The sequence below is a fragment of the Balaenoptera borealis genome (assembly GCF_965194805.1).
Source record: "Balaenoptera borealis genome assembly, chromosome: 11".
Classification (NCBI taxonomy): Eukaryota; Metazoa; Chordata; class Mammalia; order Artiodactyla; family Balaenopteridae; genus Balaenoptera; species Balaenoptera borealis.
This window is the reverse complement of record NC_138868.1, coordinates 12,428,824-12,456,059: the sequence shown is the minus strand read 5'-3', so window position 1 is coordinate 12,456,059 and position 27,236 is coordinate 12,428,824. Positions and strand designations below refer to the sequence as shown.

At 52.1% G+C, this 27,236-nt stretch overlaps 2 protein-coding genes across 4 annotated transcripts; one reads left to right on the top strand and one right to left on the bottom strand.

The window, feature by feature from the left end:
- The first annotated feature begins 1,315 nt into the window (after window positions 1–1,315).
- SMTNL1 (smoothelin like 1) lies at window positions 1,316–18,931 on the top strand. Of its 2 annotated transcripts, none has more exons than XM_082341176.1 (8): window positions 1,316–1,447; window positions 5,594–7,038; window positions 7,284–7,416; window positions 7,529–7,580; window positions 8,558–8,716; window positions 8,899–9,013; window positions 9,166–9,317; window positions 18,704–18,931. In XM_082341176.1, exons 2-8 carry the CDS (start codon window positions 5,596–5,598, stop codon window positions 18,792–18,794), a joined length of 2,145 nt encoding a protein of 714 aa, XP_082197302.1. In that variant the 5' UTR covers window positions 1,316–1,447; window positions 5,594–5,595; the 3' UTR covers window positions 18,795–18,931. The 2 variants fall into 2 exon arrangements, with proteins under 2 accessions (XP_082197302.1, XP_082197301.1); XM_082341175.1 differs by lacking the exon at window positions 18,704–18,931 and adding an exon at window positions 13,804–14,207.
- UBE2L6 (ubiquitin conjugating enzyme E2 L6) lies at window positions 15,223–26,698 on the bottom strand. 2 transcript variants are annotated; one of them, XM_082341314.1, is made up of 5 exons: window positions 26,579–26,596; window positions 23,990–24,089; window positions 22,904–22,999; window positions 19,613–19,799; window positions 15,223–16,259 (listed from the first exon to the last, which is right to left on the bottom strand). In XM_082341314.1, the coding sequence occupies exons 2-5, from the start codon at window positions 24,086–24,088 to the stop codon at window positions 16,108–16,110; spliced, it is 534 nt and encodes a 177-aa protein (XP_082197440.1). In that variant the 5' UTR covers window position 24,089; window positions 26,579–26,596; the 3' UTR covers window positions 15,223–16,107. The 2 variants fall into 2 exon arrangements, with proteins under 2 accessions (XP_082197440.1, XP_082197441.1); XM_082341315.1 differs by lacking the exon at window positions 23,990–24,089 and having other exon boundaries at window positions 26,579–26,698.
- Window positions 26,699–27,236: the final 538 nt, after the last annotated feature.

Sequence of the window (27,236 nt, the reverse complement as noted above, 5' to 3'; positions counted from 1 at the left end):
CAGGCGGATTCTCAACCACTGCGCCACCAGGGAAGCCCCCCACAATGCCCTTTTCATGCCCTTAAACTTACAGACATCTTATCACTAAATGCAGCTGGCAATCAACAATATTGCACTGTTCAACCATTGGTACCCAAACTTGGCTTTCAGATCATCCCAGGAACAGGCCCCAAAATTCCCGTTCCATATTTCTACTAACTAATTAAATCATTTATTCACTATCCATTTATTGAGCACTTCATATGACCCAGGCAATTTGCTAGGCTCTGGGCATACAGCCATGAACATGACAAAGTCCCTGCCCTCATGGAGCTTAGAGTCTAGAGAGAAAGTCAGGTAACAAGGAAATGAATAAGGTAACTTTGGATTCCAATCCATATTCCATAAGAAAATAAAATATGCAGAAGCGATGGAGAGGAACTCAAGGTCGTGGGAGAACTCTCTGCGGAAATGAAATTTGAGCTGAGAGCAGAAGAATGAGAAAGAACCAGCCTTGCAAACAGCAGAAGCAGAACGGTTTACAGCCCTGAGTATGGAAAGGAATCGACTCATCGGAGGAATACGAAGGAGCCAGTGTTGCTGAAGCGGTGGGGAGGGGGAGGGGTTGGGGGGGGTCACAAGCTTGCAAGTCACAAGCCCCTCACACATTCTCCAGAAGTAGTACCTTTCTTAGATCACAGGACACCTACAGAAGGTAAAGGTGTTTCGTCTTTCTGAGCAAAATCTCGATTCAGCACAAAAATCTGTTCAGAGCCTCCTGTGTACCCGTCACCTCAGCTCCAAATAGAACTCGGCTTTGTATTTCCTAGACTCTCAGCGCAGCGATCCATCAGCTTGGGCCATCACTCTTCTCTCTCTCCCCAACCGCTCCCCGTCCAGTGGGAGCCCTGAGAGACATCGCCACCTCGGCAGCTGTCCCGTTCACCCCTCCTTAGCCCACCCTTCCGCAGCTGCTTTAGTCTGAGGAAGGGTAAAAGGGACTATTTAAAGGACCGTGTTGGGGGGGACGCAGAGGAGGCCTAGCCTGGGCTCTGGATGGGCAGGGGAGACCAGGCAGCTGGTGACCATGCTCCAAACGGGCCTGCAGATGGTTTGGGGGGTCGCCAGGGCCAGGCGAATACATCGGGAAGGGAGACGAGTGCAGGACGGATGCTGCCCGGGCGTCAGGCGGGAGGCACTGGCTGTGATTGAAAGGTGCCACCTGTCAGATCCCCATGGGAAATCCGAGCCTCCCAGTTCAGGGGAGAGTGTTGTACCAACAGGACAGTAAACAATGCTCGTCTGCAGCCCCAGGATCTTGCGGGGGCGGGGGGGGGGGAGGGGGAGGGGGAACGGGGACTGAAGAGCTGGGGGCTAGAAACCGCAGGGGCTTAAAGACAGCCCGGGAGTGCGGTCGCTCAGCTGGAGGAAGGAGACAGCTCCAAGCCCCCAGGGAGAGGCCCTACAGGTAGGAGAAGCCCTGGGCCCCTTTCTAGGCACCCCCTCCATCTGCCAACTCCTCTCCCATCTTCCAAGGGCCCGAGGAGCCTCCAAGCAGGGCCCCACCGTTGGAGAAATCCAGGCTCCTTCCTAAGTCTCTCCACCACTACGTCCACTCTTTTTCAATGCCAGAGTTCGGGGGCTCAGCCCTGCGGTGCTGGGCAACTTGAGGTCACCCGCCGAGCAGCCTGCAGGTGGCCATCCATATGGACCTGACGGGTAGAGAGGGCCTTGGGAGACTTACCAGTCCAGTTGGGGTGGGAGGCAGAGTCTCTAAGCAGTTGAGAGTGGCATCTCCAAGGGATGTCCCCGCTGAGGTGAGGGATGGTGAAAGCTTTGGGGCCACTGGAAGACAGACTGGGGAGCAGTGAGTCGTGGAGGTGTTAGCTGAACCATCAAACGTTGTCTGTACCATGTGGGGCTTGGAACTCGGGCTCCTGGGTACTTTTCCTTCCAGTCTGCTGAGAAAAACAGGAAGAGAGAGAGGGGAGCTGTCTGCAGTGGACACAAAACAGGGGTGGAATGAATCTTTCCTTCCTCCTTCCTGGGGAAGGAACGAGGGAGGAAAGTGGAGAGGAAGGTCTGCCATGCACTTGGAAGAGAGAGCTGACCTCTTCCGCCATATCTGACTGCCCTCCCCACCAGTGGGGTGCCCCTCATCCTGGGCTGGAGCCTTTGAAGGGACACTGGCTGAGGAGTTGGCGGGGGCAGTGTCTCTGGCACATGCTCTGGACTGGTTGTCAGGAGACCTGGGTTCTAGGTACAGTTGGGCCATTTAACTGTCCTATGACTTTAGTCAAGGGGCTTCAACTCCCCAAGCCTCAAATTCCTACTCTGTAAAATGGGGCCAGTAACACTTATTCTGAAGGGTTAGAGTGAGGAACTAGGAAGGTAAAGCAGGGGACCGCAGCGCAAGCTGTAAACTGCTATGGAATTAATGCTGGGGTGGGTGGTATTATCCGGGCGTCTCAGTATTCTGAGTTTCTTCACTCCTTGGCTATTTATGACAAGCCTGGAGGGTGGAAAGCTGAGGTGATGCACACACAGGATGGCTGAGGGGTGTGTATGTGTGTGTATGTGTGTGTATACACCTGCCCTTCCCCTCCACTATGCTAAGTGTGTAGCATGTAGATGAAGGGTAAGATGGCTGCAGCACTCAGCTATGTCTTAGCCAATTACTCCCACATTTTGAGGTATAAAAAGGGCTTATCGGAACTTCCCTGGTGGTCCAGTGGTTAAGACTCCGCACTCCCAATGCAGGGGGCACGGGTTCGATCCCGGGTCGGGGAACTAAGATCCCACGTGCTGCACGGCGCAGCCAAAAAAATTTTTTTAATAAACAAATAAAAAGGGCTTATCATCTCATTGGTGTTCAGTTCTTTTTGCCTTGTCTTTTACCAACTAAATGCCCTCATGGCTGAGTCAGGACCTTAATGTGGCACAGGGCTGGACAGAGGCCAGCCTACACCATACAAGCTGATGTATACTGAGTGCTCCTTCCATGCCAGGCACACCCCAAAATACTTTCTATGCATTGGTTTCCTTAACCCTCCACTGTCCCTATGAGGTGAGACCTATTTTTATCTCCAGAAATCAAAATACAGGGAAGGTAAGTAGCTTGCTCAAGGTCACAGTGGGAGAAGAAGTGAGAGCTGGGATCCCATCATAGGAAGCTCCAGAATCAATGATTTTCACCACTGCTTCCTACCACCTTCCAAACAAGAGTGCAAGGCAGGGACGGGTTGTGTGGATCATTTAGACCGGCACTTGCCATAGTTTCTTCTGCTAAAGGTGGCATCGCTCAAGAGGGCAATAGATGCACCTCAGGGAAAATAAAGCAAAAAGAAAACGAAGCAAGAAAAAAAAATCCATGGCCACATAGGTTTGGAGAAAAGCAAGTTAAATAGAGCTAAGCAAAATTAAGGTTCCTTTACCATGGGGTATCTGGAATCTATTTAAGTGCTAATGAAGTTGTAAGACTCTAAAAGGGTCAAGAGTAAGCTGTTTCTGGAACAACCTTAGCCAAAGAACACCTCCCCCACCACCGCAGCCCTTAATACGGTCTTAGGAGACCCTAGTTTTCCACAGAACACAGTTTGCAAACCTGATCTAGACCAATCCTGTCATTGTATTGGAAACCGAGGCTCTCTCCAGAGAGGCAAAGAGACTTGCTCAGGTCTCAGACCAGGAGATGGGGTTCAAGGCATGCTCCCAGCTCCCTGCAGATGTGCGTTCCATCCCCCAGGCTCATTTGTTTCCCTCTAACTTTAATAGATTCCCGGAGCTGCTGAACCATGAAGGGGCTCTGGTGGCAGGGGTGGAATTGGAGGGCAGCATGAGCATCTTTGAAAATCCCAGCCTACTTCCTAGGAAACGGTGGGAGACCAAATCCAGGGACACCAGGACTTCGATCTGGGGGCAGTAAGACCTGAATGGGTGGCAGAAACAGAGCCCTGTCCCTCATATGCCTGTCTTCTTGCCTCTGTCCCAATTACTCAGGTACCCTGGGTACTGTATCCAGAACGATGGCCCTGCAGAGGGCAGGAGGTATTTTTAGCCAGTGACAAGGAGTGTCTACTTCTTTTACTGCCTGAGTCATGCCCTGAACGTTATTTGGGGATTATTTTCTCTGTAAACAGACCCCCCCCCCCCAAGAAGGGCAGAAGCTGAAGGAGCTGGCCTTGTCCACCCCCACCCCCAGCTGTTTTTGTAGATCGGACGGTACAATCATCCCTTAATGTCTGTGGGGGATTAGTCCCAGCTTCCCTTGCAGATACGAAAATCTGCGGATGCTCCAGTCCCTCATATGAAATGTTGTATTTGCATATAACCTTACAATCCTCTCTAATACTTTAAATCATCTCTAGATTACTTATAATACCCAGTACAATGAAAATGTTATGTAAACAGTTGTTAATAACAATGTAAATGCTCTGTAAATAGTTGAAGTGGCAGCAAATTCAAGTTTGCATTTTGGAATTTTCTGGAATTTTTTCTTCAAATTTTTTCCATCCAAGGTTGGTTGAATCCACAGAACCCACAGAAAAAGAAGGCTGACTGTATATACAGTACTTGAATAGGAAACCTCATGATAAAGTTGGAGGATCAGATTTCCCTGCAGAGGTTAGTTAGGGAGAGTATTTTCTGTTCTTCACCAAAAGAAACTCTTCCATGCCCAGGCCCAGCTCTTCAGAGAACCACACACACAGGCTGGCAGTGCTGGCAGAGACCCAGAGACCAAGCTGGCCCAGGGTTTCCCAAATTTCAGGCATTTTAACACCACCTCCATGATTTAGGTATTTTGTATCCTGTATTCTGCTTTCCTGAAGGTCTTCCTTTGAATTAACTTACTTTACTTCAATAAATGTATTTATAAAAGAAATTTTATATCACTATTGGAAATGGAAACTCGATATTACTGACCAGAAACAGAAAGTAACTGTAAAAATAAATACAATGGAATCAAAACAGTATTATTAGGGACTTCCCTGGTGGTCCATTGGGTAAGACTCCGAGCTTCCAAGGCAGGGGGCCTGGGTTCAATCCTTGGTCAGGGAACTAGATCCCGCATGCATGCCGCAACTTAAAGATCCCACATGCCTCAACGAAGACCCGGCGCAGCCAAAATAAGTAAATAAAATAAATACTCAAAACAAAACAAAAAACAGTATTATTAAGTTCTATCTAGAGACTTCTGTCTGCTTTGGGCTCTGAGCATGAGGGCAGCTATCTCCATCAAAAGGGGAGAATAGCAACTGCTCCATGGGGGTCTAGGAGGCTAGTGTCAGATTATAACCACCTCACTGACTTATTCAAAAGGAGGTCAAATCATTGAAAAGGCATTATGGAACCCAGTGTTCCTTAAAGCCCAAGTCACAACCTGCAGGGGGCCTTTAGGTGAACATCATCCAACATCAAGTAAACGTGGCTGGCCCAACACCCCAATTTGGGGGATGTGGTGCTCTACCCCTTCATTTAACCAAAGGGAAAGTGGATACTTGTGTCACATGTCTGAGCAGTGGGGGACCCAGGACTGAATTGCAGGTCTCCAGACTCCAGGGCCTTCAGCGGCAGAAAGGGGGCATGACCAGGCCTGCTTGTTTTCTCTTTTCAGAGATGGAGAAGAAGGAAGGGAAGCCCTCTGAGGACGGGACCCCTGTGTCCCCAGCCACGGAGGTCCCAGAGACAGTGGGAGGCAGAGCCTCTGCTGAGGAGGAGGCCACAGGCCCAGCTGAGAGGACCATCACAGAGGGGCCTCCAGATGGGGCAGGAAAGCAGGAGAAGGCACCAGCTGAGGACAGCATTTCAGCGGAATTCCAGGGGGAATCCAAAGGGGAGGCTGAACTTCAAAAGGAGGACAGTGGGAAGCAAGAGACCACCGTGGCTCCTCAGGAGATGGCTGAGAGGAAGGAAGAGACCAACTCTGAACCCAAGGAGGCTGAGGGAAAAGAGGAGACCACGTTGGCCTCTGAGAACCAGAAGGCTGATGAGAAAGAGGCCAAGCCTGGATCTAGGGAGAAAGCCAACATGAGTGATGAGGCACAGGCTGCTGGGGAGCAGGAAGACAAGGCTGGAGGCAGGGAGGCTGCTGGGAAGGAGGAGGCCAAGGCTGGAGGCAGGGAGGCCAAAGGGAAGGAGGAGGCCATGGCTGGAGGCAGGGAGGCTGCTGGGAAGGAGGAGGCCATGGCTGGAGGCAGGGAGGCTGCTGGGAAGGAGGAGGCCAAGGCTGGAGGCAGGGAGGCTGCTGGGAAGGAGGAGGCCAAGGCTGGAGGCAGGGAGGCTGCTGGGAAGGAGGAGGCCAAGGCTGGAGGCAAGGAGGCTGATGGGAAGGAGGAGGCCAAGGCTGGAGGCAGGGAGGCTGCTGGGAAGGAGGAGGCCAAGGCTGGAGGCAGGGAGGCTGCTGGGAAGGAGGAGGCCAAGGCTGGAGGCAGGGAGGCTGATGGGAAGGAGGAGGCCAAGGCTGGAGGCAGGGAGGCCGAAGGGAAGGAGGAGGCCATGGCTGGAGGCAGGGAGGCTGCTGGGAAGGAGGAGGCCAAGGCCGGAGGCAGTGAGGCCAATGGGAAGGAGGAGGCCATGGCTGGAGGCAGGGAGGCCAAAGGGAAGGAGGAGGCCATGGCTGGAGGCAGGGAGGCTGCTGGGAAGGAGGAGGCCATGGCTGGAGGCAGTGAGGCTGATGGGAAGGAGGAGGCCATGGCTGGAGGCAGGGAGGCCGAAGGGAAGGAGGAGGCCATGGCTGGAGGCAGGGAGGCTGCTGGGAAGGAGGAGGCCAAGGCTGGAAGCAGGGAGGCCAAAGGGAAGGAGGAGGCCATGGCTGTAGGCAGGGAGGCTGCTGGGAAGCAGGAGGCCAAGGCTAGAGCCATTGAGGCTGCTGGGAAGGAGGAGGCCACAGTGGCCTCTCAGGAGGAGAGCGACAAGACAGAGGAGCCCAAGGCTGAAGCCCAGGAGAAAGCCAGTGCTCCAGAGACCAAGTCAGACTCTCAGAAGAAGACTGCCGTGGAAGATGAGGCCAAGCCTGAACCACAGGAGGAGGTGGTGAAGGAGGAGGTGAAGGAGGAGGTGGTGAGTGAGAAAGAGGAGAGGAGGGAGGAGGCCCCGCAACGTTCCAGAGTCCCCTGCCCACCCCGCCCCCAAGCAAGCCCCTCCCCTGCTTTAGTCCTTTGGGACAATCCAGTCTTCCACCCACTGATATCAAGAGCCTGGGGTGGGGGATGCAGCACTGTGGCCCCAGGCTGCCTTCCAGATCTTTCTGAAGCCCTCCAGAGCCTCAGGCAGGTGCGAGCCCACACAGCTCATGTCCATTCCAGGAGCCAGGCTGTCCTGATGAAGAACAGGACCAGGGTGTGGAGGAAGAGTCAGAGGAAGGGGCAGGAGTGCTTCCCAGCTCCGCCGAGGAATGGCCCGAGAGCCCCACGGAGGAGGGCAACGGCCTCAGCCCAGGTGAGCGAGAGCCCAGGAGCCCACGGACGCTGCAGGGGCCTCCCTGAGGGAGCATGCGGGCAGTGCACCATGGGTCACCCCAGCTTCCCTCCCTCCCGTTCCTTTCCCCTAGACGGGCTGGGTCCAGACACCGCAGCTTCCGGAGAGACCAGTCCTTCAGCCAGGTAATGTCAAACTCTGGAGCCCCAGCTCCAACCCCTGCTGCCACTTGCTTCCTTTAAAGACTGCCATCCCCTGGGCCTGGGCCTCCCCAGTGCTGGTCTCAAGATATGCCAGGAATTATGGTTTTCAGCCCCCTAGCCCAGGGCAGAGCCTAGGAGACAAAAGGAGCCGGAGTGCGGGAGCGAAGGGGCAGTGGAGCATATCTGGTCCGTCTCTCACTCGCTGCTGAAGCCTCCGTGGTGTCGGCCTCACCCGTAAGCGAGTGAGCAGAAAGCCTGGTTTTGAACAATGACTCTGCCACTTACCAGCTGTGTGGCCTTGGCCCCATCACTGCCCCTTTCCTCCCCTGTGAAGTGGGCACAGCCATGGTACCTACCTCATAGGATTTTTGTGAGGCTCAAACGACATCTGTGTATAAAGCACTCAGCCCAGCTCCTGGTGCCTGGCTGGTGCTGGATAACATGAGAGCCTTACTCTTGCCAGGGCACAACTTTCGTCATTAGAAGAGTCTTCCTTTATTTCGAGCTGAAATTCACCTCCGTGTCACCTTCTTAGGGAAAGGTACCCGGTTGAACGTTCGTGGAGCGTGGTCTACATTCCCCCTCCCATGCAGGCCTTAGAACCACCCTGTCAGGTAGCTATTCTTGCCCCATTTTACAGATGAGGAAGCTGAGGCTCAGAGGAGTGACATGACAGTCCCAAGATCACACAGCAAATAAGAGGCAAAGGCAGGATTCAAACTCAGGTCAGACCTCAGATGTGCCCTCGTTCTGCCCACACATGCACCAGACCACTGAGCCTCAGCATTCCTTCTCAGCTCTTGCCAGTGCTGGGCCCAGAGGAAACGTGTGCGAGAGTGGGGACCACAACTTCGTATGCCTCCTGAGACTGCAGGCACCACACTCAGCCAGCCTCCTCCCTCCTCCCCACAGTGGCTGGTCCCAGCCCCTCTCACCCTTCTCCAAACGTTTCCATGCAGTGAATCTTCACCCAGCGATGTGTCCCAGAGTCCCACGGAGCCCCCTCCCTCCCAGGAGAAGAAGAAAGAGAAGGCACCAGAACGCAGGGTGTCAGCTCCTGCCCGGCCCCGGGGGCCCCGTGCCCAGAACCGCAAAGCCATCGTAGACAAGTTTGGGGGGTAAGATGCGGGCAAGGAGCTGGTGGGCCTGGGTTGGTTGGAGGGTCGGGGGCGGGGGAGTCCTGAGGGGCAATAGGAACAGGCCAAGCCCAGGCAGGAGGACTGACATCTGGGGCTGGGGCTCCTCCCTGGTGGGACCCTCCCACCTCTCTGGCCTGACCTTCTCTGTCCCTCGTGCACAGGGCAGCCTCGGGCCCCACGGCCCTGTTCCGGAACACCAAGGCCGCGGGGGCAGCCGTCGGCGGCGTTAAGAACATGCTCCTGGAGTGGTGCCGGGCCATGACGAGGAGCTACGAGGTGCATGGTGGGGCGAGGGACCCTTCCCCAGGGCAGCAGTGCTGGGAGGGTCTGTGTGGTGCAAAGCCCAGAGGGTGGGAGGTCCGGAGTGGGCAAAGTCCGGGTCCTCTGGCTGAGGCTCACCGAAGCCTCTGGGCCCCGCTTGCCCGCAGCACGTGGACATCCAGAACTTCTCCTCAAGTTGGAGCAGTGGCATGGCCTTCTGCGCCCTCATCCACAAGTTCTTCCCCGATGCCTTTGACTATGCTGCGCTGGACCCCGCCAAGCGCCGGCACAACTTCTCCCTGGCCTTCTCCACAGCCGAGTAAGCCATGCCAGGGGAAGCAGAGGTGGGTGGGAGCTCGGGGCACCTACACAGAATCGAGTGCCGGATTCACAGGGGTCGGATAGTGCGGTGGTCAGGTAGAGGCTGTCACCACGCATTCATGAATTCAACAGATATTTTTTTAAGATTTATTTTTTATTTATTTATTTATTTAATTTATTTTTGGCTGCATCGGGTCTTAGCTGCGGCATGCGGGATCTTCACTGAGGTATGCGGGATCTTTTGTTGCAGCGCGTGGGCTTCTCTCTAGTTGTGCATGCAGGTTTTCTCTTCTCTAGTTGTGGCACGTGGGCTCTCTAGTTGAGGCGCGCGAGCTCAGGAGTTGTGGTGCGTGGACTTAGTTGCCCCGCGGCCTGTGGGATCTTAGTCCCCTGACCAGGGATTGAACCCCCGTCCCCTGCATTGGAAGGCAGACTCTTTACCACTGGACCACGAGGGAAGTCCCCAACAGATATTTTTTGATTGTTGGGAACTGTTTTAGGACATAGCAGTGGGTGATACTTGCAAAATCCCTGCGTGCCTATGACTCACATTCTAAAGGGAGAGACAGATCATAAACACACATACGTGTGAAATATAATGTGAGGGAACAGGTGCCGTGAAGAAAATGCAGGCAGGGTAAGGGGTAGAGGAGGGGCAGACAGGGTGGTTGCTGAGATTTAGGGCCAGATTCTGACTCTGCCATTTGTTAGCTGTGTGATCTTGGACAGGCTCCTTCACCTCTCTGAGCCTCCATATTCTGTTCTTTAAAATGGGCATGACATTTCCTCTTTGGCAGGGCTATGGTGAGAATTAAGTAAATAATTAAGTAAAGTCCCTATAAACAGTGCCTAATCCATGGCAAACATTTCAAAAAAAAAAATCTTAGCTCCTGTGTTATAACGAATGATATCACAGTTGTTATGATAATTATTATTCAGTGTGGGACCTGGAGGGGATTTATTGCTGGGGTTCACACAGCTGGGTGCCGGGGTGGTGGAGGGATGGAGACAGGGGTGAACTAGACAGGCAGGAGGGGTGTGAGGAGCAGTGTGGCCCAAGGAAGAACCTAAGAGACCAAGACATGGCTGCCAGGTGGCGGGGGAGGAGGAGGCACTCCCACCACCAAAGCACCGACACCAGACTCAGCCAAAGGCCTCCATCTCCACCCACCGGAGAGACATGACCTGATGGCCTTGGGGCTCCCAAGGAGCTCACGCCTGGAGCACCCGTCCTTTCCCACCTGGGGGGCGCTTCTGAGCCGCCTGGTAGAGACAGGACTATGCATAGGGTGTAGTCCATGCAGACAGCTCTGAGGCCCGGGAATGCATTTCCCGCCCAGTGCGTTTCTAAAGCCCGGAGGCGGGGAATAAGTCACTGGGGGTGTCGGCAGCACCTTGGTCCAGGAGGCTGAACCCTCTGGTCTAGTCCAGGCCTGGCCACCAGCCTGCAGGGACGCCCGGGCAGCAATCTTCCCCTTTCTGGGCCTGCGTGTCCCCATCGGCAAAACGACATGGCTGATATTGATCTGTGCTTTTCATATGTTTGTTTCCCCCCTGACACATTCCTCAAGCAAAATATTAAATGAATGCCCAACATATTAAACAGATTTTAGGGAGGCCTTTTTAGGTTGGGAGGGGTTCCTGTGGCACTCCAGCTCAGCGCCCAACCCTGCTTCCCAAGATGGTCCCTGAAGCATGTCTATAGGGCCCTAGGGCACCAAGGATGCTGTTTGAAATCCACCAGACTTGATGCTAGAGAAGATCCCTTCCAGTTCATCCTGCCAAGGGATGGGGGGAGTGCCCTGGGGTGGGGGGCTGAGGGCGTCGGGAGCACCAGTCCTGCTCTGGGCTCAGAAGCACCTTTAATGGTGATGAACCAGGATTGGAAAGTGAAGCTCCTAGTCGGGGCTGAGAGCTCTCGGTGAACATCAGAAGGGCACGTGGCTCGGCCCTGACCAGGTGTCCCCGGCCTGTGGGGCCGGGTCATTGTCCTCCTGCAGCTGCCTTGCCTTGGCTCCAAGCCTGCAGAGCCACAGAAAGGCAGAAGGAATAATCAGGTGATGGCGACAGGCTGAGAGGAGGCATCAGGCAGCAGTGAAAAGGGAAGGATGTGCAGGGGATGTGTGGGGATGGAGGGTGCAGAAAAAAAGAGGTGGAGGTGCCTCCTCCTTCCTAGCTCTTTTTTTTTTTTTTTTTTTGGCTACGCCATGAGGCATGCGGGATCTTAGTTTCCTGACCAGTGATGACCAGAGTTCAAACCCGTGCCCCCTGCAGTGGAAGCTCAGATTCCCAACCACTGGACCTCCAAGGAAGTCCCCCTTCCTAGCTCTTTGACCCTCGGCAGCTGACTTAACCTCTTTTAGGGCCTGGTGTGCAGATTAAGTGTGCAAAGTAAGGGGGCCCCTGCCGCAGCTGGCTCCCTTCTAGAACTTGCCTCTGATTCCCATGGAACAGTCAATGCTGGGGCCCCCAGGTGGCTTGATCGGCTGCTCAGGGAGCCCGACCCCATTCCCCAGGCCCAGTGGGAATGAAGCTTTTGCCTCTCCTGCATGGGAACAGCACCCCGACCCACACCCAGGAGCCAAGAGCACTGCACTGGTAGCAGGGAGCTTGTCCCATTCTTCGAAATCCTCCAGTCTGTGCTCCGCCCTCCCGCTCCCAGGCCAGCCTGGCTTGGGTTTCGGCCCAGCTGTCTCAGCTCTAAGAGAGGATTTCCACTGGGACCCTGGTTTCTCCTACTGCCAGCACCCATGGCGGTTTGGCAGGCTGGGACTGCTGAGACCCGGCTACAGGGCAGGGATGCCAGAGGCATCAGGCAGGCCTGCGGTGGAGTCCCAGATGTGTCACTCACTTTGACGTTGGGCAAATCACCAAAATGCTCTGAGTCTCCAGTTCCTCTTCTGCCGGTTGAACACAGAGGAGTGGAGTAAATGAGACCATTCAAGGGAAAGCACTTGGGAGCCCCCTGGTGGCCTAGTGGTTAGGATTCCAGGCTTTCACTGCCAGGGCCTGGGTTCAATCCCTGGTTGGGGAACTAAGATCCTGTAAGCTGTGTGGTGCAACCAAAAAAAAAAAAAAAAGGTGGGGGAGGAAGCACTTGATAAAGCTCCTGGCCCATGGTGGCAAGGTCCCAACAGTGGTTAGATCAGATGATCGGCTTTAGCAAAGCCAGGAGTAGCTGGGAAGTTAGAAAAAGAGGACTTGCTGCTAAGTTCCATGCAGTTGCTCAAACACATTAAGCACTCCTGCCTCAGGACCTTTGCACATGCTGTTTCCTCTGCCTGGAATCCTCTTCCCGCAGATATGTACCTGATTTACTCTTTTTAAATTTTTTTTTATAAATTTGTCTTTTTTATTTTTGACTGTGTTGGGTCTTCGTTGCTATGCGTGGGCTTTGTCTAGTTGTGGCGAGCGGGGGTTACTCTTTGTTGCGGTGCACGGGCCTCTCACTGCGGTGGCTTCTCTTGATGCGGAGCACAGGCTCTAGGCGCGTGGGCTTCAGTAGTTGTGGTGCACGGGCTTAGTTGCTCTGCGGCACGTGGGATCTTAGTTCCACGACCAGGGATTGAACCTGTGCCTCCTGCACTGGAAGCGCAGTCTTAACCACTGGACCACCAGGGACGTCCCCAATTTACTCTCTTTAAGAGAACTTTCCTGGGGTCCTTATTAAAATTCTCCTTGGAGAATTCCCTGGTGGTCCAGTGGTTAGGACTCCGTGTTTTCACTGCCAAGTGCCCGTTCAATCCCTGGTCGGGGAACTACAACCCCACAAGCCGCGAGGCGCTGGCACAAAATAAATAAATAAATAGATGAAAAACAAAAAAATTAAGCCATCACTAACATAATATTAAAAAAAAAATTCCCCTTCAACACAGAAACGTACCCTGTCCCCCTTCCCTGCCTTATTTTTCTCCACAGCACCTCTCATCATCTGACGTACCATCGATTTCTGTTTGATTACTGTCTGTCTAGTCTACTGTGGTGAGAATGTCAGTGACATGAGAGTGGGGAATTTTTATTTTGTTCAGTGCTGAATTCCCTGGAAGAGTACCTAGCACATAGTACCCCTTGATAAATACACGGAAACTGGATGAAGCTGGAGATGTTGCAGCTACAAGCCAACACTCTGGCTAGTGTTGGGGGTCTGTCCTTTAAACTCTCCCTGAGGACAGGTATACGAGCACGTGGAAGGGGTGGGCTAATGCAGAACTAGAGGGTCTCGCTCCTACATGAAGGCACACAGTGCAGTGAAAACACGGGCTTAGGAATCAGACCACGCTGAGTTTGTGTCTTGACTCTTGGGCCTCAGTTATCTCATCTGTACGATGGGATGGTTGCCCTAGATGACCTCCCAGCTCTGCCACACACAGTTCTGTGGGCTTCATCCTTGCCGGGCTGTCCCCACCCGTTCCCTGAGGCCCTGCATCCTTCACCGTTGGCTCTCTGCTCCACCCCTCCTCACCCCTCCCCATCCTGCCCCTCAGGGAACTGGCCGACTGTGCCCAGCTGCTGGAGGTGGATGACATGGTGCGGCTGGCAGTGCCCGACTCCAAGTGCGTCTACACCTACATCCAGGAGCTGTACCGCAGCCTCGTGCAGAAGGGACTGGTGAAGACCAAGAAGAAATGAGGGAAGAAATGAGGGGCTGACCAACCCTGTGGGCAGAGGCGGGCAGGGGGCCCAGCTGACCAGCCGTGGCCCAGAGGCTCACTTCTGCTCATGGTGGCAGCAGTGCTGGGGCTCAGACAAGGGCAGATGGCACCAGTCTTAACTACATGAAAAGTTCTTTTGTAAAATCCGGTCTAGCCCCTTAGTGCTCCCTCCCTACCCCACCAGCAACATCTCTCACTCGGATAATAAACCCCGGCCACCAGGGTTCCTCATCTGACATGATTTTCTCAACAACCATGAAAGGCATTTGGGAAAGGAGAGTGGGCTGGGTCCTACCACTAACCAGCTGTGTGTCCCTGGGCCAGTGAGTGAACCTCTCTGAGCTTCAGTTTACCATCTGCATGGGGATGATAGGAGCTCAAAATCATGCAGGTGCTGTGAGCGTTAAATGACATCATGAAAAGGACAAACAGCCTTGCCCAGGTCCTGTCACATAAGTGTTCTTTAAGTGATGGCCCAAAGTAACAACACATCTTACATTTCCGGCCATGGGTGGCACTTTCCCAATTCTCTTCCTTTTTTCCACACTTCTCCCAGATTACGGAATTCCAGGGCAGGGACTAGAGTAGAAGATTCTCTACAAATCTCACCCCAACTAGGCTAGTGGGGCCTGGAGTGATTCCCTTGACTCAAAGGTACCCCATATTCTGTCTCTTAAAAGCCAGCAGTCTTCTAGGAGCTTAGAACCACTGCACCCAGAAAGCTCCTCCTTTGTGCTAAGTTAATCCCTCCAACCCTGGCTAGAGTTTTGGCTTGTTTTTGCTTTTCTGCTGCTCACTAGAGATGAACCCTGGAGCTGAGTATAATTTCCCGCTAACCATCTTGTCTGGCTTCATCAGCCATCTGGAGCATGTGCGCTGATGAGAACAGTTGATGAAAAACACAAAAACAAAACCCAGCCAGCTTGGCACTGCAGCTGGAGGTGTGGCCTCTGCCCTCATCAGCAGAGTGGACCTGGCAACCCACTGAAGCGCTCTGGGCCTTGGTTGTCTCATCTATAAAAACGGGGAGGTCATCCTTGTGGATGTGTCGACGACCGCTCAGGCCAAGGGTGGTCTAGTCCCTCACGGCCAGCTTTCCCCACAATGCTTGGGGTCACACAAGGCTCCATGCCCAGCGAGCCCTCAGCTGATGGAAAGCAGGGTCACACCTTCTACTAGACTGCAGCGAAATCCCCAGCCTCCTCTTCTCCCGATGAACCACCCGTCCCCTCAGTGAACACTCAGTTGGACTCCACAGTCCATCTGTGACTTTAATAGCTGGGCAAACACATGGTCTCCGTGGCTCCCGTGGACTGAAAGCTGGAGGGGAAACACCTCCCCGCCTAAAGCCTGGTCCCCAGGAACCAGCAACCTAATGGGATAGCAAGTGGTTTAAACACCGTGTAGTCAGGGGACCTCCCCAGCGGTCCAGTGGTTAAGACCTTGCGCTTCCACGGCAGGGGGTGTGGGTTCGATCCCTGGTTGTGTGGCCAAAAAAAAAAAAAATTGAAAGAATAAAAACAACAAAAAAACCCCATGTAGTCAGATTTCTGGGGTGGAGATTAGTTTCTTCACTTTATGATTCATCAGTGGAAGAGAAAAGGTTTTGCACCTAAATCTATACATGTCTATCAGCGGTCTGGCTGTTTCCAATCACTAAATCAACAAAACACTCAACTGTAAGTAGGAGTCCCTCCTCCCTGTGCCCTGCCTCCCTCCCATACTCCCCCCCTGCCCCTCTGTCCTCCCCGCACCCCCGATGCCTGGGCCCTCAGGGGATTCTGGTTGACTGCTGGGCTCATTTCCTGCGAGCCGGCCTGCGATTCCCACATCACAGAGCGCTGGAGAGCTGGCCTGCGACTCTGCAAACCTAAATGCCCCTGGCCCTGGGGCAGAGAAAGGAAGTGGGGAAAGCACACCTGAGGCCAGTGGGTCCACGTACCACACACATAACTGCGCCCCCCCCCCCACACACACACACGCACACACACACACAAATGACTAACAATCTAGGGAGGAAAGCTTGGAAGAAATGAGCAGGAAATGGACCACAAAGGGGCTCTGGCCCCTAGCCCATGACATGTGTCCGTCCATCACACAGAAAGCATCCAGTGCAGAGATGGGTCAGAGGCAGAGTTAGGAGGGCCGGTCCACTCCAAACTGGAGGGTGAACTCTTCGGCCCTCCTGTTGAACAGCTCCGGGTCCTGTGTCAGCTGGTCAGCAAGCTCCAAGCGAAGGGGCTGCCCCAGCTCTGGTTTATTCACCAGCACGTTGAGGGCCTCCAAAACTGGGGAGAGAGGTCAGATCAGGACATCAGGATGGAAGGAAGCGATGGCTGCCCAGATCCCAGATCCCCCGAAACGTCACACTCACTCCTTGGGAGATCCCCCCAGGAGGTTCCATGTCTTAGGATGACTCTGCAACCAAATGAAATGCCTCTTACCACATTCACTGATGATGCCCAAAGCCATAACCAGGTACATCAGTGCTTTTCAAACTATGTTTCACGGTGTCACAGAAGCTACCCATCATGGGGGCTGGTGAGATAAACAGGGTTTCTGGGTTCTATTCCCTTTTCAAGAAGAAACACTTTGCTTTTCTCTGTTGTGTTATTAGGATTCCAAAAAAACTTTTATTTGGGAAAAAAGATTCTGAGGCTCAAGACTGGAAACCACTACTGCCCCGTGGCTGGAAATCTTTCACGGGCGACTTTGGAAACCTGGTGAAGGCAGTGGCCCATCCCCCCAGGCACGTGAACATATGCATACACACAAACGTGTGGTTCTGGGTTCAGAGTGCTTCACCGACCTCCTGAAGCTCATCCAAGGACCACTCCTCCCCATCCCCACCCCCAGGATTCTTGTTTCCAGGGTTAAGAACTCCCGAGCTAGTCCAGCGGCAGGATTGATCGCACGCTGATTACGTCCATAGGCTCTGGAGCCATAGTGCGCACTATGGTAGCCACCAGCCATGCGTAGTTACCTCAATTTAAATTAATGGAAATTCACTACAATTAGGAATGCAGCTCATAGTCACATCAGCCACATTTCAAGTGCTCGAAAGCTACACGTGGCTAGTGACCATGGCATTGGACAGGGCAGCTACAGAAGGATTCCATCACCGCAGAAAGTTCTGCTGGACGGTGCTGTTCCAGAGTCACCCAAGCAGGCTCCGAATCCCAGCTCTGCCACCTGCCAGCTCAGGCAAGAGCTTCTCCTCTCATATGCCTCAGCGTCCTCATCTATTAAATGGAGCTAACGAGAGCACTATTTCAGGGGGCTTCTGGGGGCACTAAATGAAGTTGGTGTGTTAAAAATGGCTGGTGTCCTTGGGTTAGAAAGTTCAAGTTCAAGTTCTCAGTGGTGCAGAGACATGTCTCAGACCAGGTCCTCAGTGGCCACCCAACTCCATTTTTGTATGCCTGAACTATGATTACTCCATTATAATTTCAATTTGTCATCAATGGATAGATACCAAAAATATAATATGGAATAAAAAAGTGAATTTTTATGCTGGAGGGGGTGTGGAGAAAAGGGAACCCTCCTACACTGTTGGCGGGGAATGTAAATTGGTGCAGCCACTATGGAGAACAGTATGGAGGTTCCTTAAGAAACTAAAAGTAGAGTTACCATATGATCCTGCAACCCTACTCCTGGGCATATATCCAGAGAAAACTCTAATTCAAAAAGATACATGCACCCCAATGTTCAAAGCAGCACTATTTACAATAGTCAGGTCATGGAAGCAGTCTGAATGTCCATCGACATATGAATGGATAAAGAAGATGTGGTACATATACACAGTGAAATATTACTCAGCCATAAAAAAGAATGAAATAATGCCATTTGCAGCAACATGGATGGATCTGGAGATTATCGTACTAAGTAATGTAAGTCAAACAAAGACAAATATATGATATCACTTGTATGTGGAATCTAAAATACGATACAAATGAACTTATTTACAAAACAGAGACAGACTTAGGGACATAGAAAACAATCTTATGGTTACCATGGGGAAAAGGGGGGGAGGAGGGATAAATTAGGAGTTTGGGATTAACATATACACATTACTATATATAAAACAGATAAACAGCTAGGTCCTACTGTATAGCACAGGGAACTATATTCAATATCTTGTAATAAACTATAATGGAAAAGAATATGAAAAAGAATATAAGTTCATAAGTATAACTGAACACATGTGCATAAGTATAACTAACACAACATTGCAAATCAACTATACTTCAAATAAAGAAGTGAACTTCTGGGATTTCCCTGGCGGTCCAGTGGCAAAGAATCCGCCTTACAATGCAGGGGATGCAAGTTCGATCCCTGGTCAGGGAAATAAGATCCCACATGCCACGGGGCAACTAAGCCTGCGTGCCACAACTACTGAGCTTGTGCGCCACAACTACTGAGATTGCACACCTCAACTAGAGAGCCTGTGTCCGCGAACTACACAGCCCACGCGCTCTGGAACCCACGTGCCACAACTAGAGAAGAGAAAACCCGCACGCCATAACTAGAGAGGAGCCCGCCCACCACAACAAAGAGCCCGCGTACTGCAAGGAAAGATCCCGCATGCTGCAACAAAGATCCCATGAGCCGCAACTAAGAGCCGATGCAGACAAAAATAAATTAAATAAATGAATAATAAATAAATCTTAAAAAGAAAAAAAGTGGGGCTTCCCTGGTGGCGCAGTGATTAAGAATCCGCCTGCCAATGCAGGGGACACAGGTTCCATCCCTGGTCCGGGAAGATCCCACATGCTGCGGAGCAACTAAGCCTGTGCGCCACAACTACTGAGCCTGTGCTCTAGAGCCTGCGAGCCACAACTACTGGAGCCCACGTGCCACAACTACTGAAGCCCACGTGCCTAGAGCCCGCGCTCTGCCACAAGACAAGCCACTGCAATGAGAAGTCCATGCACCACAACAAAGAGTAGCCCCCACTCGCCGCAACTAGAGAAAGCCCACGCACAGCAACGAAGACCCAACGCAGACAAAAATAAATAAATAAATAAATTTGTTTTAAAAAAAGAAAAAAAGTGAACTTTTAAAAAATGGCATGTGGGAATTCCCTGGCAGACCAGTGGTTAGGACTCCGAGCTTCTGAGCTTCCACTGGGCTGGGGGTCCAGGTTCAATCCCCGGTCGGGGAACTAAGATCTCGCAAGCTGCAAAACACAGCCCCCTCCCCCCAAAAAAAGGCATGTGAAGCTCTTAGCACAGTGCCAAAGTGCCTAATTAAGTGATGTATGTTATCATTGTTAGGCCAGTCCCCTCAGCTGTCATTTAGGGCACTGAGCCCTGGAAAGGAACAGACTTCACCAAGGTCCCCAGATAGAGCACGCGGCCTTCTTATCCCAAGCCCTTCCCTCTAGAGCCCAGCTGCTTCTCTCTCCCCTGATCCAGAGTCAACGCTGCTCTTTCCCACCTGCCCAGGTATGAGAACAGAGGCAGGAGCAGGTCAGCCAGCCCAGGATCTCAGGACGCATCCCTTCTATCTGACGACAGGCTCAGCTGAGACTCACAATTTTTATCTCCTTCCTTCTGGGCTTTTCTAACTGAACATCGGTCCCATGACTCCCACCCCCATCCAGTCCAGGTCCCTCCCTCTAGGCAGGGCCCGGGCCCACCTTGGCAGGTCTTGGTGAAAGGCTTCCAGTTCTCCTTGCTGATGATGGGCAGGCACACCCGCCCGCTGCTGTCCACGTTGGGATGGTAGATCCTGGTTGTGAACGTCACTGCCGGAGGCTTGAATGGATACTCCTCAGGGAAGCTGATGCGCAGGTTGAAGGCCTTGAGGTTGTAGGGCGGTTTCTCCTGTGCAAGAGAGGGATCAAGCTCTGTGCCGAGGCACGGCGGCTCATTTTCCTTCTAGGGCCTGGATCTGGTTTCCCCCTCTCCCCGCCCCCACCCCAGGGTCCCAGGCATCCTCTGCTCCACTCCTAGGAAGAATCGTGAACGGCGACAGGCCGCAACGCCAATAAACTCTGAAGGCATTGTGCTAAGTGAAATAAGCTAGATCCAAAAAAAAAAAAAAAAAGAACAAATATTGTATGATTCCACTTACGTGATGTACCTAGAATAGTCAAATTCATAGACATAAAATAGAAAATTGGTTACCAGATGCTGGAGGGAAGGAGGGATGGGGAGTTAGTGTTTAATAGACACACACTTTCAGTTCTGGAAGATGAAAAAGTTCTAGAGATGGATGGTGGTGATCGTTGCACAATAATGTGAGTGTACTTAGTGTCATTGAACTCAGAACATAAAAATGATGAGGATGGGGCTTCCCTGGTGGCGCAGTGGTGGAGAATCTGCCTGCCAATGCAGGAGACACGGGTTCGAGCCCTGGTCTGGGAAGATCCCACATGCCGTGGAGCAACTGGGCCCGTGAGCCACAACTACTGAGCCTGCGCGTCTGGAGCCTGTGCTCCACAACAAGAGAGGCCGCGACAGTGAGAGGCCCGCGCACCGCGATGAAGAGTGGCCTCCGCTCGCCACAGCTAGAGAAAGCCCACGCACAGAAACGAAGAGCCAACACAGCCAAAAATAAATAAATAAATAAAATTAAAAAAAAAAAATGATGAGGATGGTACATATTGTTATGTGTATTTTACCATGTTAAAAGAGAAAAAAAAGAACTCAGAGCTGGAATGACCAGTTGCCAGGAGCCAGTAGAAGACCCTCTAGACTTCCAGCAACCAGAAGGCTTTCCCGGGCATCTACTCTGTGCCACCCTATGCTAAGGGCTCCACACACATTAGCCCACACAGCACAGTGTAGGGGTTATGTGGACTTTGGAGCCACTCTGCCTGAGTGTGACTCTTGGCTCTGCCACTTCCTAGCTGTGTAACCTCAGGCAAGTAACTTAACCTCTCTGTGCTTTTCCATACGGAACAAATAACAGACTTCTTCATAGGGTTTATGTAGGAATTAAATGAGCTAATTTATGTTAAGAGCTTAGAAGAGGGCCTGGCACACGGCAAGCACTATGTACATGTCAGCTATTAGGATGAGTATTAGGAAAACTCACGAGTATTAGCGTCTCCACTCCCAGATGAGGAAACTCAAGTTCAATGTATATAAGTAACTTGCCCAGGGCCACAGTGGCAGTGCTAGGACGGGAACTCAGCACCGCCAACTTGACTTCTCCACACATGGGCAGTGCTCTACGACCCTAGTGGGGAGGAACCTCGGGACTTGGGTGACCCCAGCATAGAGCACAGGGGCCTTCAGGCTGGTTCCAAAGCTCCAAATCCTTTCAGAACCTTCGTGATAGAGAAGACAGGACAAAGACAGTCAGAATGACATAGGTATGCAAGCGCAGAGTCAAGGTTTTAAGAGAGCTCCTCTTCCTTAGCAGAAGGCAGAAAGGAAGCCGTAGGGGTCTTGGGTGTGTCTGAGATAAGAGCTGGGGCAAATGCTGTGCAGATAAAGAAAATGCCTTAGCTTTCGTGCTCTCGATAATAAGAAGAGGCTTGGGACCTGGGAAGTAGACACAAAGCCATGGGTGAGGCCTCAGAAAAGGACGAGAGAGCGTCTGTGTGTCCTTCTGCAGGGGTTGCAGGCTGGGCCGCCCGGGTCTTATCAGAGGAAGGAGGTGGCAGAGCCATGAAGCTGAGAGCCCTGGGTCCTGGGAACCCATCCTGGCTCCGCCTCGAGCTTGCTGTGTGGCTTTGAGCAGCTCTGGGGCTCAGTTTCTTTATCTGTAAAGATGAGGAAGTTGGACCAGACAGAGGGCTTCACACTGCACCTTAGGGTCAGCTGAGAAAGCCCTACTTCTTCCGAAGTTCTGAGTTAAATAAAGCATTTTGTTATTCTTCCAGCCCAGAGCAGGTGTGGTGGACTGTTTCAACCCAGCAGCCCACAGGACGTGACAGAGGGTCAAGGGTTGTCCTGACTCAAGCCTTTCTCCATTGTTCTGGGCTACAGGTCAGTTGAAAGAGAAGATGGCATAGGGACTTCCCTGGTAGTCCAATGGGTAAGACTCTGCGCTCCCAATGCAGGGGGTCTGGGTTCGATTCCTGGTCAGGGAACTAGATCCCGCATGCATGCCGCAACTAAGAAGCCTGCATACCGCAATGAAGATCCCACGTGCCGCAACTAAGACCCAGTGCAGCCAAAATAAATAAATAAATAAATTTTAAAAAATAAAAAATAAAAAAATAAAGAAAAAGAATATGGCACAACCCAAGCCATTGCCTTGTCAGGAAGAAGTCCAAATCCTAAATAATCAAATGAATTGTTCCCATTAAATTCCAAAGAGCTAATAAAAAGCTCAATTGTTTTCATTTTTATTTCCAAGTATCCAAAGGTATATAGATGAACTTCTCAAAGGAAATATCTGTGGTCACTAATAATTAGATGATACAATAGACATCTTGCACTCTGATAGGTCCTTTGGAATATTACTTTCAAAGGGAGATTCTATCGAGATGATCTTTAATAATAAACAGAGAAAAAGCAGAATAGTAGAGATGAGTTATCTGTGCTGTCATATGTAACAATAATTTTCTGAAATACGATTTTTAAAAGAGAACAAAACACATCTTAGGTCTGAGGCAGCAAATTCTACCCACTGTGGGAAACAGGAACTTTATCCCTATCCTTTGACAAAGACCCAACAGATCTTTTCTTCTTTTTCTTTTTTTTTTTTTTTATGCCCTTTGTCTACTGAAGCTTCCGTGGTGGGCTTGGTAGAAGGGGTCTCTTACTAAATCCAAAAGGCTTTTAGCCTCTTCATCAGTCGGCATGGACCTCAGAAGCAATCAATCCAGAGAGAGACCCCCTCTGCCAATGATAACCTCCAGTGAAAAACAGGATTCGAAGGCAGGGAAGATTCTCGCCCAGTCCTAACCCTCCCTGCCCAGACTCCTGGCCTAAGTGGCCCCAGTCCCAGGCCACGTCCTGCGGATACTCACAGGCAGGAGGAGAGCGTGCCACACCAGCACGTCGGCATCGTCGCTGAACAGGTTCCGCAGGTACCTGGGGAGCCCCTTCTGAAGGTCCTCCAGCTCCTGCAGGGGGACAGAGCATGGGCAGCTGGCCTAGTCTCCCCTACTTCAGCCCCCTCCCCCTGCCCCACAGCACACTGTCCAAGTCCCAAACAGGACCGCCCAGGGGACGGAAGCTGGCAGAGTCATAGCCCCCATTTGCTGAGCACTTGGTATGTGTCAGGCACGGTGCTCAGGGCTTGGAGTGAATCACCCAGTTTCAGCCTCACCCCAGCTCTGTAGGTACCGGGTGGAGGGAACACGCACATGACTGCTTCCAGACATTACAACTTGGGAGTAAACTCTCTTAGGAGCCTTTTCTCCTGAAACCAAGGGACTTAATGTCTGTCCTCTTGTCCTCTTCCTAGAGAGTCACGAGGTCCTCCCTCCCTTCCATAGCACGCAGCATGACGACGTGCCTTTACAGTGCTCAGGACAGAACGGGCAGCAAAGACAGCACCCTGCCCCTGTCAAAATGCTCCAGACCAGGTCTGGGGAGGCGAAATGACTCAGGCAGACCATAGCAGAGGAGGACTCTACACACCAAGCAGAGAAACAAGAGGACAAGCAGTGACTCACCTTCCCAGAAAGGTGACCCAGTCACCTGGACGTCACTGAGTTCCCCCAACAGCCCTCTCCTCAACAGCGCCCTCTATTGACACCTGACTAAGACATGGCCCAGCCCTCGAGAACTTCACTGGAGCAATGGAAGAAACACGGATGTGATTATGTGCATAACATGTGGACACATAATAGGGACGGAGAGGAGAGGGGAGCAGGAAAGCTTCACGCAGGGTGACACTGTGAGCTGGGTCATGCGGGATGAATAAGAGTCTACCATGCAGAGAATTGGAGAGGTACCAAGGCAGAGGGCCCAGTAAGAGCAAATGTATACGGTGCGTCCCATGCAAGATTCATAGTTATTATGGGAAAAGGGTTCCAAGGTCAAGTACACTGGGAAACACTAGGCTAAACAGACTTCTTTCCTACAGGACTTCCCAAAGGCTTTAATACGTTACTGTGTGTTGTGATTCTCGAAGGTATGAGCCCAAGCATGCAGTACTTCTCAAACGTATTAGACCAAAGAACCCCTCTCTCCATTTTGGGGTCCATCTTGTGGAACAATAGACTTTTTAAAAAATATTTTTCCTTTTCTTTTTAAAAAAATTTTTAAAATTTGAAGTATAGTTGCTGTACAATATTATGTTACAGGTGTACAATATAGTAATTCACAATTTTTAAAGGTTATATCCATTTATAGCTATTATAAAATATCGGCTACATTCCTCATGTTGTACAATACATCCCTGTGGCTTATTTTATACCTAATGATTTGTACCTCTTACCCCTCTACCCCTATGCTGCCTCTCCCCACTGTAATAGACCTTTAAAAAAAAAACAACAGCAACAGATAAAAAGACATTCAGGGAATTCCCGGGCAGTCCGGTGGTTAGGACTCCACACTTTCACTGCCAAGGGCGTGGGTTCGATCCCTGGTTGGGAACAGAGATCCTGTAAGTCACATGGTGCAGCCAAAATAAAAATAAAAATAAATAATAAATAAATAAAAGTATTTTTTTTAAAAAGACTTTCAAGGGCAGGTCATATTTTTCTGGAACACCAAATGGTATAAACCAGTGCTTCTCAACTGGGGGGTTACTTTACCTACTTGCCCCCGGGACATTTGGCAATGTCTACGACCATTTTTGGCTGTCACAAACGGAGGAGTGCTACTACATCTAGTGGGTAGAGGCCGGGGATGCTGGCAAACACGCTACAGAAAATTATCCGGCCCAAGATGTCAATAGTGACAAGGTTGGGAAACCCTGGTATAAACAAAGGCAGAGAGAAAGGTCCCCAAAGCCAGTCCACAGCTGGGGAGAGGTCCCTTCACACTGTGCACCATCTAAACTTTCCCTGCCCCCCAACATATAAACACACCCTTATCTCCTGTTTCTCATCTTTCCATACTCCAACTCTGTTCATGCCAACAAACTGCTTCTTGCACCTTCTGCCCAGAATCTATGACCCCTCATTTATCTTTTACCCCAAACTAGAAGCATCTGCTACTACAAGTCCTAGTTCCAGTATCATCTGTGACTCTTCAGCAAGAATGAAGCCCCAGGTTGAACACAGAAGCTCTGGAATGGACATTTTCCCCAAGTTTACTATAACTGGAAGAACTTGGACTTTACCGGTTGTATATGAGATCTCTCAAGACTTTCCCAAAGCCTGGGGATGCTGAAACCCAAGCTAGGACACAAAGTTCGTTCCTGAGGCCTGTTAGGAAATCATCTGACTCCGAGGAACAGGAAATGAAAGTAGGGAAGCCACTGAAAGAGGCTGCCAACCTGGGCTCTAATCCCAGCCCCATCACTCCCTACTGGGTGACCCAGGACAATCAAGTTATTCTCTCTGAGCCTCAACTTCCTCATTTGTAAAATGGGGGTATAGGACTTATCTCACAGGGTTGCTGTGAGAATGAGATGAAATAACTAATGTAAACTACCTGGCATTTAGTGGTGCCAGTGCTATAAATACTGGCTCCTAGCTCTTTCCCACTTGGCTGGAAAGACTCTCTGCCCTATTTTGCTGCCAACCTCCAGATTTCAGTCCTTCTGGGCTGAGCCTGCTCTGGGTGCCCCAATCTCAGATCATTTTCTTCTCAGAGGCTGAGGGTAGCACCCCCTCTTCACCCCCCTCAAGCCTGCACATAGGAGGGGCACTTCTGAGAGCCTCAGAGCCTGAGGGGTGTCCGACCCAGGATCGCTCTACCTTCCCCATCTATCTCCAGTCCCAGCCACGTCCCAGTCCTCCAAACACCTTGGGTTTTCCCACCTCCTGGGGAAAATCGCCCCCTCCCCATCCTTCCCGACCTCACTTCAAATTGTGTCCCTGATCGGAATGAAAGCTCAGCAAGGATAGGTTTGTTTATCTCTGCCTCCGTATCTCCTAGAACTGGAGCCAGCATATAGGAGGCATTCAACAACATTTGTAGAACTAATGAATACACGCCACCTACTCCAGGACTCCTTCTAGGTTCTCCGTGGCATCTTTTCCTCCCGAGAATACCCTGAGAACGTTGCTTTCAACTCCCACTCAGCATCGCATACTTCTCGGGACTCTAACGTGGGTACCAAAATATGGGGCGGGCCATGGGCTATTCCAAGGCAAGGACCTTGTCCTGGTTATCTCTGTTCAAAAGGCACCTGCCACCACCCCCAACAGAACGCCTGGCTCCAAAAAAGACTCCAAGGAACCAACCCTTCCCGCACCTAAGACGCACGTAATTGTTATCACGAGTTTCTGGCACAGAAATGAAACTGAAACCAATTTGGGGGGCGGTGGCTCATCCCCATCCCCAGCACAGCTCAGGGAGCCAGCGACACCCCCGCTCGACACGTCCTCACTTCCCCACACTCCAGCTCTGGCCCCTCTCGTAGACCCACTCTTCCACTGGGGAGGGGGGAGGGATGCAGGGATTCAGCCAGCCCTGGTACCCAGACAAACAAATGCGCTCGGAGAGCTGGAGGAGGGATGGAGGGAGGACGGAATAGAAAGTCACCGGAACCGTGACAAAGGGGTCATCCTACTCGCCGTTACCTTCGCCACCCGCTTGCTCGCCGTCATCTCGGGACCGAGTGTAAAACTCCGACGGGCTCCAGCCAGAGTGCGCACCGGACTGCGAACTACGCGCGCCCCGCCCCGGGGACACCACCTCCGGGAGCCCCGCCCACTTTCCGTTCCACCCGCGGTGACCGGGTTGACCTGCTCCCCACCGCCTCGGCTGAGACTGCGAGGCCACCGCGGGGAGGACCCGCCCGGTCCCCGGGGCGGTGGGCTCGGATCCCCGGAACTTGAGCTCTTTTGTCGTGAGACCAGGCGGGCCTGGGAGAGCGCGGCGTTGCCGGATCCCGGCGTCCCGCTAGGGGGCGCCCTGCACCAGGCAGCGAGCGCGAGGGGGCGCGGGGCCGGGGTCCGCCCATCCGGGTTCTAGTTCCAGCTCCGCCGCTAGAGGCCCAGCCGGGGGCTGCACCATCTCCGTCAGGCCCCTCTCAGCCGCCGCCCCAAACACACACTCGCTCTAAGCAAATACAGGGTGCTCGCTATGCACGCGCAGCTCCGCGACAGGTCGCTCGGGAGCCTCCGCCGTCAGACCGCCGCCCTAAGCCCCTCTAGCGAATTCCCAGAGCCCCCTGGGCAAATCATTTCCCCTCTCTGGGCCCATGTGCCCCATCTCTAAAAATGGGTGGGAGACAGC